The 12,500-nt window shown below is 36.9% G+C and overlaps 2 protein-coding genes across 2 annotated transcripts in view; one reads left to right on the top strand and one right to left on the bottom strand.

The window, feature by feature from the left end:
- Positions 1-749: 749 nt before the first annotated feature.
- Positions 750-6,295, bottom strand: LOC138014492 (SPRY domain-containing SOCS box protein 3-like). The gene is made up of 2 exons (XM_068861571.1): positions 6,071-6,295; positions 750-2,696 (listed from the first exon to the last, which is right to left on the bottom strand). Exons 1-2 carry the CDS (start codon positions 6,072-6,074, stop codon positions 1,993-1,995), a joined length of 708 nt encoding a protein of 235 aa, XP_068717672.1. The 5' UTR covers positions 6,075-6,295; the 3' UTR covers positions 750-1,992.
- A 992-nt stretch (positions 6,296-7,287) lies between these two features.
- LOC138014491 (SPRY domain-containing SOCS box protein 3-like) overlaps positions 7,288-12,500 on the top strand; it is an 8,081-nt gene continuing 2,868 nt past the window's right edge. Inside the window, exon 1 of the mRNA XM_068861570.1 lies at positions 7,288-7,577. Within this exon, the coding sequence (XP_068717671.1) occupies positions 7,403-7,577 (175 nt within the window). The 5' untranslated portion in view covers positions 7,288-7,402. The remainder of the gene's footprint in view (positions 7,578-12,500) is intronic.

Here is a 12,500-nt window from a genome sequence, read left to right as displayed (position 1 = left end):
CCCCCACATTCAGAATAATCTGTCGGTATTGTGTTGGTATTAAACCTGCCGCTTATTTGACGGTCAATTGTTGACCAACAGTTGGTCGACAGTCGGTGGAGGGTAGCTCTTCTTCAGTCAATTACCAGTCCAGTCCAGTTTTCTTGCTCTTCTACACGCCCTGGATCCACTGAGCTTGGATATTCATCTCATTGGTGTGCACACCTCTACTCACCGCGAGTCATATTTTGTTCGTGTCTGTCCTCTATGGAATGCTCTTCCTCTGGAAATCCGTTCCTCGGAGCAGACATCTCTTTTTAAATCTCGGTTAAAAGCTCTTTTCAATTCTCGCCTTACACAGTCCTTCGATCCAGAAAATATCATCCGCACATGGCATATAATTTGCCCTATATCGATCTGCAGGCGACCGAACCTAGCTGGCATCTAAAAGCATGTGTTCAGGGCTTGAAATAATTTCCGGAGAGTCTCCGGACACGATGACCGGCCAAATTCATTTTAGCTCAGTCATGTACCGTTTCTGGCCTGTCAAATTATTAAATTAAAAATAAATAACTCTTAAAACTGGGGCCCATGAACCAAAACTGGCATTATTTATTTCCAAAAAAGTTGTTGCTTAGAGCTTATAGCACTTTAAAGCACTCATTGTCAACAACAGTTCTTGTTGCATTTCACCCAGGATTTCAGATCAAAGTTCGGCAAATGACAATACACAGCGACTTGCTACATATGTACAACTGAAACAACTGAACAGCATGGAAATTTTAATTTATTTCATTTTCAAAATGGTCAAATGTGACCTGTCAACATGACCGGCAAGACGAAACGTTGACCAGTCAACTCCCAAATCAGTTGACCGGCGGTTATTTCGAGCCCTGGTGTTAATCCTTTTTTTTTTTTTTTTCATGTTAGCTTAATTTTTGTTATCGTTTAGATTTCATTTATTTCTGTTGTATTATCCCGTTAATCATTCACTGAAAAACTATGTCCCCATGTAACCCTTTCACATCCAAACCGGCCAGACTTTTACTCTGTCTAACGCCAGACGATTTTTATACTCGTCAATGGGGAACCCCTGGGAGTCAATGGGTTAAAATATACTACCGGTAGTCTGCCTTTTTTCTAATTTTTCTGGCAGCTGACCAGGAGGCATTGGCTATGTAAAGGACCTCGTGTCCTATACATACATACATACATATTGACTGCTCCCCATACGGGCTTTTAGGGGCCAATGAAACACAATTAACGAAGCATGGGAACGGAACAATAACAACTGTTCAGAATCCCAACTGGCCGGAGGCAAACCAGTTGGCTATTTTACAAGTGCAGCTGGGAAGTTGAGCCAGGGACTACCAGGAACAAATTAAACGAGTGGTCAGAGTGGGTCTTGAACCCGTGATCTCCGGATCTCAAGGCATTAGCACCCTAATCACTGGGCCACACTGCCTCCTATTTCTTTGTCCTCCCTGGGAATGTCATCGCTCATAATGTCGTAAATAAATAATAATATTATAATAAATAAATACCACAGCCTGCATTAATGAACCCATTCATCCCTGAAACAGCCCCCATTTGACAAATAAAACTGTGCTTGATTAGACAGAGTAAAATCTTCAAGTCTCACTCACAGAACTGAAAGGGTTAAAGAGTTGAAAACTGAACCATAATATCTATTTTTTAACTCTTAAAACCTTTTCTTAATGATTTCTTACACTCGTACAGTACTTGCACAGATCTCGCTACTGAAAAAGCATTTTGAACGTGTATGGGTCAGTCGGTAAAAAAACTGTAGATGCAAATTATTGTACTTCCTCAATGAAAGAGCCACTTTTGTTTTCTCACAAATACCATTTACATATAAATAATATTTATTTCTCTATATGTCAAAAAGAAAACTTTGAGAGTGATGACTTAAAACCGTTTTTTGTCAAAAAAAGCAAACACATTACCAGTATGTACAGTAATAAAAAAGTACATTATTAAAGTAACCATTTACTAAACTCCTTTTAAAGACTGACACATACCCCGAGGAAGAGGAAGAAAATCGATTTTGTCCTTATTGACAAGCTTAGCTATTGTCATTCTGCACTGATCCTGCAGTGACACATAACGACATGTACTGTCACAAAGTTCTATTTCAGAGAGAGTTGATGTGGATGAAATTATAGGGTACAGCTCCTTTGCTTTCTCACACAGGCCAGTAAATGCAATTCCCAAAGGTTTCCCACTCATGAAGTATGAGAGAGTTCCTGCATCCATGTCAAGTAAAACCCCAATGACTGTGGAATCATAGAATGGCTCACAGTACTGTTTAACCTGGCCATTGTGCCAAATCTTGCCTTTGTAAGATAGCCCCCAGCTCTGGTTGTCTCTTCCAATGAGATCAACAAATTCAAAGTCATTGGTTTGAAGTAAAGCATCCTTTGTTCCGACACCGATCATTATGGAGGTCCCAAAGACGGAACTTAGTTTAACCTCCCAGTAATGTTGACCATGGGTGAATGCCTTAGTTCCACGCACTGCAGCAGTTCCAGTGCTCTCAATCACTGGATCAATGTAAAAACAGGCAACCTTATTGTTGAGACATAGATACACTGATGGTGACTTATCTTCATTGTTCCATGCCCACTGTTCATGGTATGTATCAGACCAGGGATGAAATGAACTTAGTTCACAACTTTTCTGAGTGGAAAGAAGTCCTATGAATTTAAGAATTAGAAGGAAAAATCAACAAACTATTACTTAGGTACTGGAAGAAGTTTGAATATTTTTATGTCGGAATACAAGAGCCCATATTTGATACATCAATATTCAGACAGGATGGAAAGGATTTCAGTTGAAATTTGAAATGAATATAATATAATACAATATAATATATAATTGAAATCAATATTTCTTGAAAATCATGAGACTAATACCAAACTGAACAACTAAAATTCATGTCTGACACATGCAACATTTGAGAAGGTAAGGCATTGCCCAAGAGGTAACTACATATCATCTGGAGCTCAATCACGAACAAGCTTGAACAAATTTTTGCAAAGATGCTATTTAAAACTGCGCAAGTGCCCTTGTTCACGGAAGTCACCATCATGATGGTTTCCATATTGCCATCATATAAATTCTAGTCCTGTGCCCCACTATTGTCATCGCCAAAAAATAGGCTGGTCATAATATCAATTAAGAATGATTTTGCAAATAAAGTACATTTTAGATTTAACAAAAATAGTGCTAATGTTTAAGAAAAATTAATATTACCAGTCATAATTACTGGTACTTCAAGTTGCCTTCCCTTATATCCTTCTCCTCTCAAAAAAATCAATTGTAATAATTATAATAAATAATAATAATCATAGAGCGGTTTTCAATTGAGTGTCAAAAGAAATCAGTAAAATTGCTGTGGTTTTGCATTACTTCACCCAGCAATTGGTTCAAAGTTCAAGTGCCAGAATCAGAAGTAAAACTAAAACCAATTGCGGCTCGTGCATGCACATTTTCCCGCACTTTGTGTCGGCTATGTGTAATTACTTTGATTCTTGATTGGTTTACCGGATTGTCTCCATCCTCTGTGATTGGACAAAGTAATTACTTTGGCTTTGGCTTTACTACACTCGATTGAAACTTGCTCGAATCATAATAATAGTAATAAAACTTTGCCAATAACATTGGCATAGCAATAATAATAATAATAATAATAATAATAATAATATTTTTATTATTATTATTATTTTTTTTTTTTTAGGCTTAATGGGCGACAATCGCCCAAAAGTCATCATGCACCGTCACGTCAAATGGCTGGCATGTTGTTTCCTGCATGCATTCAGCCAATCAGATCTTGCATTGGACATTAGCCATCATTTGAAAACAAAAAAAAGGACCACGATGACTTTTGGGTGTCAGAATGTGGGCCTTTAAAGTTATCTGGTTAAGTGATAAGCACAAATCAAATAAGATCAGAAACTGAAGCAGGCCAAGTTAGTGAAATCATTTCATTTTACCATTTCATGAATGATATTGGGAGGAAATTCTCCATTTAAACACTATTGCTCAAGGACCTTAGTAAAACCTTTATATAATCTCTATATGCACAAGTTTCCACATTGCTTTCTTCATTTGTGTACTGGGGGAACATACACAAAACAATAGATGTTTATTGCACTTAAAACCTCACAGCTAAAAAGGCTGAATTTGCTTAAGTTTACAGTAAATTAAAGATACACACAATTTAAGAATTACTGTTAGATCTCATAAAAACCTACATGTAAATTTAAAAACTATGTTCATTGAATAGAATAAAATATGTATGAGAAGTACAAAAGAGTTTAAAAAGCGATTTCAATTAAAACTAATTAAAACTTTTTGTCGCAATTAACTAACTAAACAATAATTCATGGAATTGCATACATTTCACCCTAAACTTGCACTGTTTTCTGAGATCTCTTGTTGGAACGTTTAGAGGTGACAGAAGTTGACGTAATTTGTGCGAATTATTGTTGGTGATTTCATCAAACAGTTTCTTCATCAACGCTTCTTTTTGGTCAAACAGAGACTCATAATAGAGCTTGTTTGTATCAGAGTTCAGGAAAAATAATGGCAGGAAAAAAAGTGGTGGCGTGATTTTGCTTGGCAATATTTGGTTTACCCCCTTGAGAAAGCTGTGCTAAATATTATTTACAGGCCTCTACTAAACAACGAATTAGTGAAACACCGAAACAGCGAAAGAAAGCACCAAAACACCAAGTATGACCCCACCGTACATTGAATACTAACCAACAAAGGTTGGATTTGAGGTTTAATATGGCCAAAACGTTATTGTCCCTTATCTCAGTCTTAATCTGAATCCTAATCTTAATCTCACTGAATGAGGAGCAATAACGTTTTAGGCCATGCAGGCATAAAACAATATTTAATCTCAAATCCAACCTTTGTCGGTTAGTATTCAAAGTATGGTGGGGTCAAACATGGTATTTTGGTGTTTCGTTTTGCTGTTTTGTGGTTTAGTAACGCCCCTTATTTACATGGTTGGATAATAGTATATTGGCCCATATGTCTACATAGATTGAGTGACACCTGCTTGCGATAGAATAATTAAAAAACAAATCACAAAATTACTCCAGTCTCTGGAGAAACCGTGACTGAGACAGAGAACCAATCAAAAAAGGCAATCAAATTAAACTGGGAGCAAACAATAATTATTGCAAATTACATTCTTGAAGAGGGCAAGCAAGCATATTAACTGGTCAAGTTCTTCTCATTCCCATTGGTGAAATAGTGAGGCACCATTTTCGGCCAATATCATAACAAAAAAACTCGCACTTTATTGAGCAAAGAAATTTAACTCAGTAATTCTGTGGAGTAAATGCAATTAAAATATGAACACTTTTTCTGGCAAGACAAAATTATTTTTTCTGACAATAGAATTTTGTTTCAATCTATTTTTTAAGAAATCGGACTGTTCGGATGGTAAGAAGAAGATTGAAATTTTGGTGTTAAAGTAGTAGTAAAACGAAGGCAAATATCTTAGTTTTTTTTTTTTCGTCTTTACGGAATGAACTCGATATTAGCCTCCAACAGAAATATCAAGAGAAACGTACATTAAAATCTTACAAATTTGCATGACGGCGAAGCACAGATGTTCAATAGCGAGACGTTATATGAAATCTGGGATTGCGTGGACTCACAAATGAATTTGTTCCATTGTTTAATGCTAAGGTTAGTTGCTAAAACATTAAATTAACAGAGTTATTCAACGAACAATTACCAAGCTTTAGTCTGATTTGTATTATAGCACTGTTCAGTGGCACCTTAATAATGTTGTAAGTGCAAAAAATCTGTTCAACCCGTCGACAAATTAGCCGTCAAAAATAAAAGCTCTATAAAGAGCAAACTGAAGCAACTGTTCCGTCTTGCTTCTCGCTAATGATGAATTCTACAACACGAATTTCACGACATCTGCGACTGGCTCGTTAGCCACGAAAATTGCTTCTGGCGTCATGAATCTTCCAGTTTGGTTGAAACAAGAAAGTGCAAAACAAGAAAGTGCAAATTAAGCTGAAATGTTTGACACGCTTACCCATTTTGAGGTATAGCGATTAGCAGAATCTTCCAACAATCTCCCGGCTTCAGCTGTTTTGCAATTTTCTCACGCGAAACTCGGTAATATATATTTTGTTTCCTGCACCAAACGATCTCTTTCTATCTTCAATTTTCCACGACACAACACTGGACAACTTCCGATGCCACTTTTCCAGACGTGTTGTTTTGCACTTGTAGCATATAAACAACTTTTGAATTCCCAGTGAACAACCAGATTTAGTCTTGTGACTGTAAGTCGACGAATTTGATTGGCTGTACGAAAGCCCGGCAAAACCGGTAGCTCTTGATTTTCTACATGCTAACGAAAATAGAACAACTGCTACTGGACCAAATACGTGACTCAATATAATAAGGGTATAAAGATTTAGGATCGAAGGGACTGTTAGTAAAAAAGAATCACGCCCAAGCCAGGGAACTTGAAGGCCTCTTTCCACTTCTGCTGGTTTTGAAAAAATTGTAAAAAATTGTGCATTTCCTTTAGTCACGTTCGTCTGAACTGTGTGGGCATAATAGTATTGACAGGACTTTTCCCGAGATTGCAGTCGTCACGTGCACTTGAACATGAACACTGCAAATTAGCAGTGAATGTACAATTCACTTTCTTTGGTTAGAAAAAACAATCACACTTTTTTTTAAATGTTTCGACTCTATCTTTATAATACATCTTCCAATAATCCAGTAGTACGTAGCCTCAATACAAAGCCTGCTTCGGCCTGCTTCTATTCTTGACAATCTTTTATAAGATTATGTTAGTAAGATTTGTTCAACATTATATACTGACTAGGGATGTCCAGGTCTTTAATAAAAACCGACTGACTTATGATAGTCTTCTTGGGGTTTTAAGCAGGTGACGTTGAATGGATCTTTGTTTTCCCACTGGGATGTGTGCGTGCGGACTCACATCATCGCTGACAGTATGACGTTGAAGACTGACGTGATGCAGTAGTGTTTGCACGTTACACCCCTAGGCTATCCACGCCCTGCAAAACTTATGCTTTCACTTGAGATACATTGTTTTCCTCTCAAAGTTGGACATTTTCTTTACAAATGAATGATACTGCGATCAAAGCATGGTTTTGCCACGTGAAACGAAATGAAACGAAACGTCACGAAACGTAAGCTTTTCATTCTTACACGAGCCCGCACTCTCTTCAATACTGGACAGCAGGTTACGCCCAAAATAAATTGATAATAACGACGCTCACATAACAAAACACCAAAATCATTCATTGACGGTGACATACAGACTTGAAAAAGAAATTGTTTACCCGTTTCAAAGCGGCATTTCAAGGTTAATTTGGAGTCATTAATGGCTTTAGTGCACACAAATTACCACACGAATCCTTTGGAAAGCTCCAGGCTATCCCAGCGCGAACTTTTAGCGCGCATTTTCGGCCATCATGGAACCGAAGGCGAGCACAACATCGATGAAGACAGCTCCAGCGATTCGGGATCGGACTATGAAATGGAGGAATGCCACGGAGGTATGATGCCTTTGTGTTTTCTTGTAAAAGTGGGTCAGGGAAACATGCGAATCGTTTCGTCTCTAAGCGGAACAAAGATTTTGAAAAAGAGGATTAAGGAAGAATGGCTTTCACAGGTTGTACGTGCGCTTTTTCGCTGCGATATAAGCTTAAACTTGCAAGCATCTGTTTACTAATTTATGGGTTTCTTTTTTTCATTCAGCTTAAATTCTTTGTACATTTTTTTTTTTTTATACTTGAATGTTGATTTGTTTTAAATTCACGACAACTACGGAAAGCGAACTTTGCACCGAAACGAACTGACGAAACAAAGGATGTGTTTTATCTTCGTGCAAATTTGCATGTTATGGTAAAGATGTTGACAAAACCAGCTGGTTTCCCAAAGTTATTCGAGTCAGCATTTTTTTCAAGTGTTGTGCACATCAAAGAGTACAAGGTAAAGACTTGCAATTTCACATTAAATTGGAAAAGATGTATATTAAACCTGAAAAACTAAGTCTTAATTATGTTTTCTCGTTTTGGCGTTTGTATTTACGCATGTTATAAGTTACACGCATGCATGTTATGTGTATTGCCGTTTCACTGAAAACAAAAACTGAAGAGGGGAAAATTGGTTTAACCAAGGAACAAACTTAAAGTAAGCTCATGTTTGGAAGTCAAGACGTTAAGATGCTTTACGTGCCGGTATCAACTGTGTTCAACTTTAGCGATTGCCTCTTCCTTAACTGTGATTCATTTCCTGTTTCGCTAATAATTTACGTACTATGGTTTCCCCTTGTTTAAAATTTGGGAAAGAATCTGAAAAGTCTTGTAAGTGGTTTATTTTCGAACGCCACATTGCATAAAAGCATAAATATTTCGTTACATAAGTTTTTCTTCGTTTTTTCCCGTGTGTATGGTAGTTTTCACATCCGATGTTTGCTGAAGGACTCTTAGCTATTACGTAATTATGTTTGTGAATTCCCAATCACACTTGTACATGTGTGTTAAACGAATTAATGTCGTATTCTTTTATAAACTTCAAATGAGCCGATTGCATCAAAGTGATTATCCAGTCCAAATTGATTTTTCAATTTAAGTTTTAAGGAAAAGAAGAAAAGCATTAAAAAAGAGAGAGTGAAAGGACTTTTATACATGTACTTAATATGTGACAACCGATAGCATTATATGAGTATTTGCATGCATGCAATGCATGCCCTTTTTTCTCTGGAAGTAAAGTATGTTTGCTTACTATAATGATGAATCATTTGCAATATTTTATGAAATACATGGGGGATTTTTTGGATGGAGAAACTAGTTGAATTTTGAGGGCAATTAATGGCCAACATGTGTAGTGACCCCTAATGTAAACTGAACTCTCCTGAAGACTAAAACAAAAAAAGTTCCTGACCAAAATACAACTTACTTTAGTTAAACCGCATGGGGAAGGTTCCTATTAAACCTGCGAGGCACACAAAACCTTTCTGAGTTGTGCCTTTACACTTGTCTACCTTAAGAGTATAATTATTATTTCTGCCAAGCCAATCTGTATTCCTTTATCAGGGCTTTCAATAGAAGCCGGCTATCACCTGAGCTCCGGCAGCTATAGGTCATCAGGTCACCAGCTACTTGGTCTACAGCTTCAAAAACAAACCTCTTAAAATATATGTAGCCTAACCTCTCCATAGTGCCAAAAAAGTTCAAAGTTTGCCCACACTTGTGTTGAGGATTTGTGTGTAAAGTGTATGCGTTCTTCATTTTGATTGTATGCGCAATCAAAACACATTCCGCCATTTTTAGCAGTATCGTTATGTAAAAGTTATTCTCGCTTTCGCATTGGCTGTTTAACAAATGAAACCAGAAATTTAACATCCTATTGATCGAGTGATTCAGTGAGCACCTAAAGCCCCCTCATTATTCCTCATAATTTGAGACTTTGTCATTAATTGATAAGGTAAAAAATGAAGAAAAACAAACATTTTATAAAAGCTAACCATTCTTGAACAAGTGCCCAGGCTTAAGGTATTCTGAATAAATTTTTACTGTCTATATTGTTTTCTCATAAACACTGTGGTGTTTTTGCTTACTGAAGAATATTTTACTAGCTCTTTCATTGCCTTTGAATGAAGTGAAATTCTTGTAAAAAATAAAATACTGTTCCTTTTGTTCATAAATATTTTGTCATTACATGTACCTTAGCTATTTTTGATGCCCAGAGAGCTGGAAATCATATTTCCAAGCTTCTAGATTTAAAAATTTTCTTGGGGAGCATGCCCCCAGACCCCCCTAGCAGAGGCTGCCAATGTGGCCACCTACTCTTATATGGGTAGACACTTTCTCAAAATCTCATTGAAAGCCCTGTGTGATAATTTCCATCAGTGCCCATCATAAAAGAAAGTCGAAAGTTGCATCTTGTTAACAAATTAAAAAATGGCAACAGCAGTTCTGGTCATGGATCATGCCTGTCATGGGTAATGGCAAAGAATGCCAACCGAGCCCTGGTCTTAACATGTTATTTATGGACCGAGTCTGTTCCAAGGTTGGCATTAATGACTTCAAAAGACACGTAAATGCTGTTCTGATTTAAGCCAAAATAATGTTGGAAAAACAAGGAAAAGTAACAGGGCAATTTCATTCTTTCTTGATTTTCATATTAAGCCATAATTAAGGTTCCTGCTAACCTTTTTGGGTGCCTTCTGGGAAATCTTTCGTAAGTGTGTTATTTTCGGTAAACTCTAGCAAACTATATATATCACTGAAGAGGTAATAAAATGAAGAATCCGAATATATGAACATTTTGGTGTATTATGGCTTTCTTTAGTGCGCATAAAGCTTCAAACTCAAAAGCATACATGTTCACTGCTGAATTACCCTCCTTGGCATTATCACGCACAACCAAACAAACTGTACTATATTAATCAGTACTTTATAGGCTACCAAAGGGTGTCAGGCTTTTGGGATCTTCCTATTGCTTTCCGAGAAAATGAACTTTGAAGTTGACTAATAGAAAAATTTTCTGTTTTGCGACACACGCAGAGACTCGTCAAAGTAAAAATATTTTGAATTTTTTAAAAGCCCGACATGCTTCCGTGCACCAATGTCCAACGATCATTTTGCCCAAATTTCGTAAAAATCCGACAAATCTACATATTGTATAAATTCATTTTGAAGAGGAGCTATTCCTGGAAAAATTAACCCCGAGTTTTCTTGCTGAAAAGATTTTACACGTTTTCTCACCTTGTCAATGCAAGTGTGAATGGGGTCATGCTGCTATGATTGCACCGACCAATGACAATTGAGGTAATAAGGCCCGCAAAAGAGGCATTCAACGCTGCATCATTAGCCATAGATTATTGTACCTGATTGCAGACTTAGCCCCTTGTCCCTAGCAGCGAGCTGAGTTTTCTTTGTTTCCTTGATGGAATCTTTCTTTTTTTTAGACCCGGTCTTTTTCCTACTTTTTACCCCGGGAGAACTTTCCCTTTTCAACTTCTCTCCTCGTTTCATGCGTTTCATGGCCTAGTAAGGATGTTTCCCTTGCTATGCAAAAAAGTCTGTTTGAGTAAAAATGGCAGTGGAATTTATGGAAAAACTTGATAATTATGACATCTTTTTCCTGGCAAGTGTCCCTGTTAAAAAAAACTGCTATGCTACATGTAGTTTTTGAACAAGGACGTTTATCAAGGAAAGCTTGCGAGTGCAAATGAGGCTATACTGTTTGTGTAAACATGGCCTAGATTTTAATTTGACAATTAAATTTCTGATAATGCCAAAGAAATCATAGTAGTCAAGCCAATATTTATTGTATTTCAGCTTCAAAGAGGGAGAAGTTACTACAGTTAAGAGCACTTCTTGGTCTACAAATGGTTGAGCTTCCTTCACCATGTCAAGGCATGAGTCTTGACGAAAAAGGAAGTGTTTTAGAGGTTTGAAGGTAAAGTCCAAGTAATCATGTTTGACTCCGTCACGATGTCTGTGTTTGTGGACGTCCTTCTTTTGTGGTGTTTGTGTGTACTTCCTAAGTGTTTGCAGTGCGATGAACTGTTAAGTCCAGTTATTTATGAATGCTTAAGTTAAAAGATCCCATGACCTGCTCTTTAACACAGTTAAAACAAGGCGATAATTCATTTTTCACAAGTGGTTGTCCTTCCTTCTCCAGTTAAGACTCAGTGGAGTCTTGATAAAAAAAGGAAGCTCGGCCTCACAGTATGAAATTTACCTATTAGTAAGTCTTCTTTTAGTAAACTTGTAAAGGTGTCTATAAAGTGTCTTTAGAATAACCCTCACTGTCTTATTCTTTTACTGGTATTTTAGCATCACAGTTTTTTCATTGTAATACAATCAAACATGGAAATTAATTTTCCCTGTCTGAATTTTTTAAAGGACGGCTATGTTTTTGCAAACGTTGGCCGTTTATCACTTATATTTCAACAGAATTAACTATTGGAGGTTAATGTGAAGTGCTATTTTCTACCCATGTAAACCATGTGAGCATTAGCCCTACTAATAGAATTGGGCCGACATGAGGACAGAGAAGAACTAACCCTGGTCAGAGTTCTTCTCTGTCCTTGTGTGGGCCCAATTCCATTAGTTGGGCTAACACTCACATCATATACATGGGTAGAAACAGCTCTTTACATTACCCTCCAATAGTTAATTCTGTTAATTTTTTTAAAGAGTGCAGGCATTTAAAAGTACATGTAATAACTGATGTGTCAATTTAATGTGCATTTCAACAAGTAGCAATGTTGCTGATATAGCCTTAACCTATTCACTTACAGTGGTGCGATGTAACAGATTTTACTCTAATACCAGACAATTTTACTCATCAATGGATTGAAAGTTAAGTTGAATTGGATGTCATACATCAACCAAATTATTACTTTGGACAAGTTCCCTGGGCAGTTCTATTTAAAATGTTAACATCTTTTTAAACAAACATGC

This window comes from Montipora capricornis, chromosome 8, assembly GCF_036669925.1.
Source record: "Montipora capricornis isolate CH-2021 chromosome 8, ASM3666992v2, whole genome shotgun sequence".
In the NCBI taxonomy this organism is placed as follows: domain Eukaryota; kingdom Metazoa; phylum Cnidaria; class Anthozoa; order Scleractinia; family Acroporidae; genus Montipora; species Montipora capricornis.
Note: the sequence above shows the minus strand (reverse complement) of the source record. Positions and strands in the feature narration are given on the sequence as shown.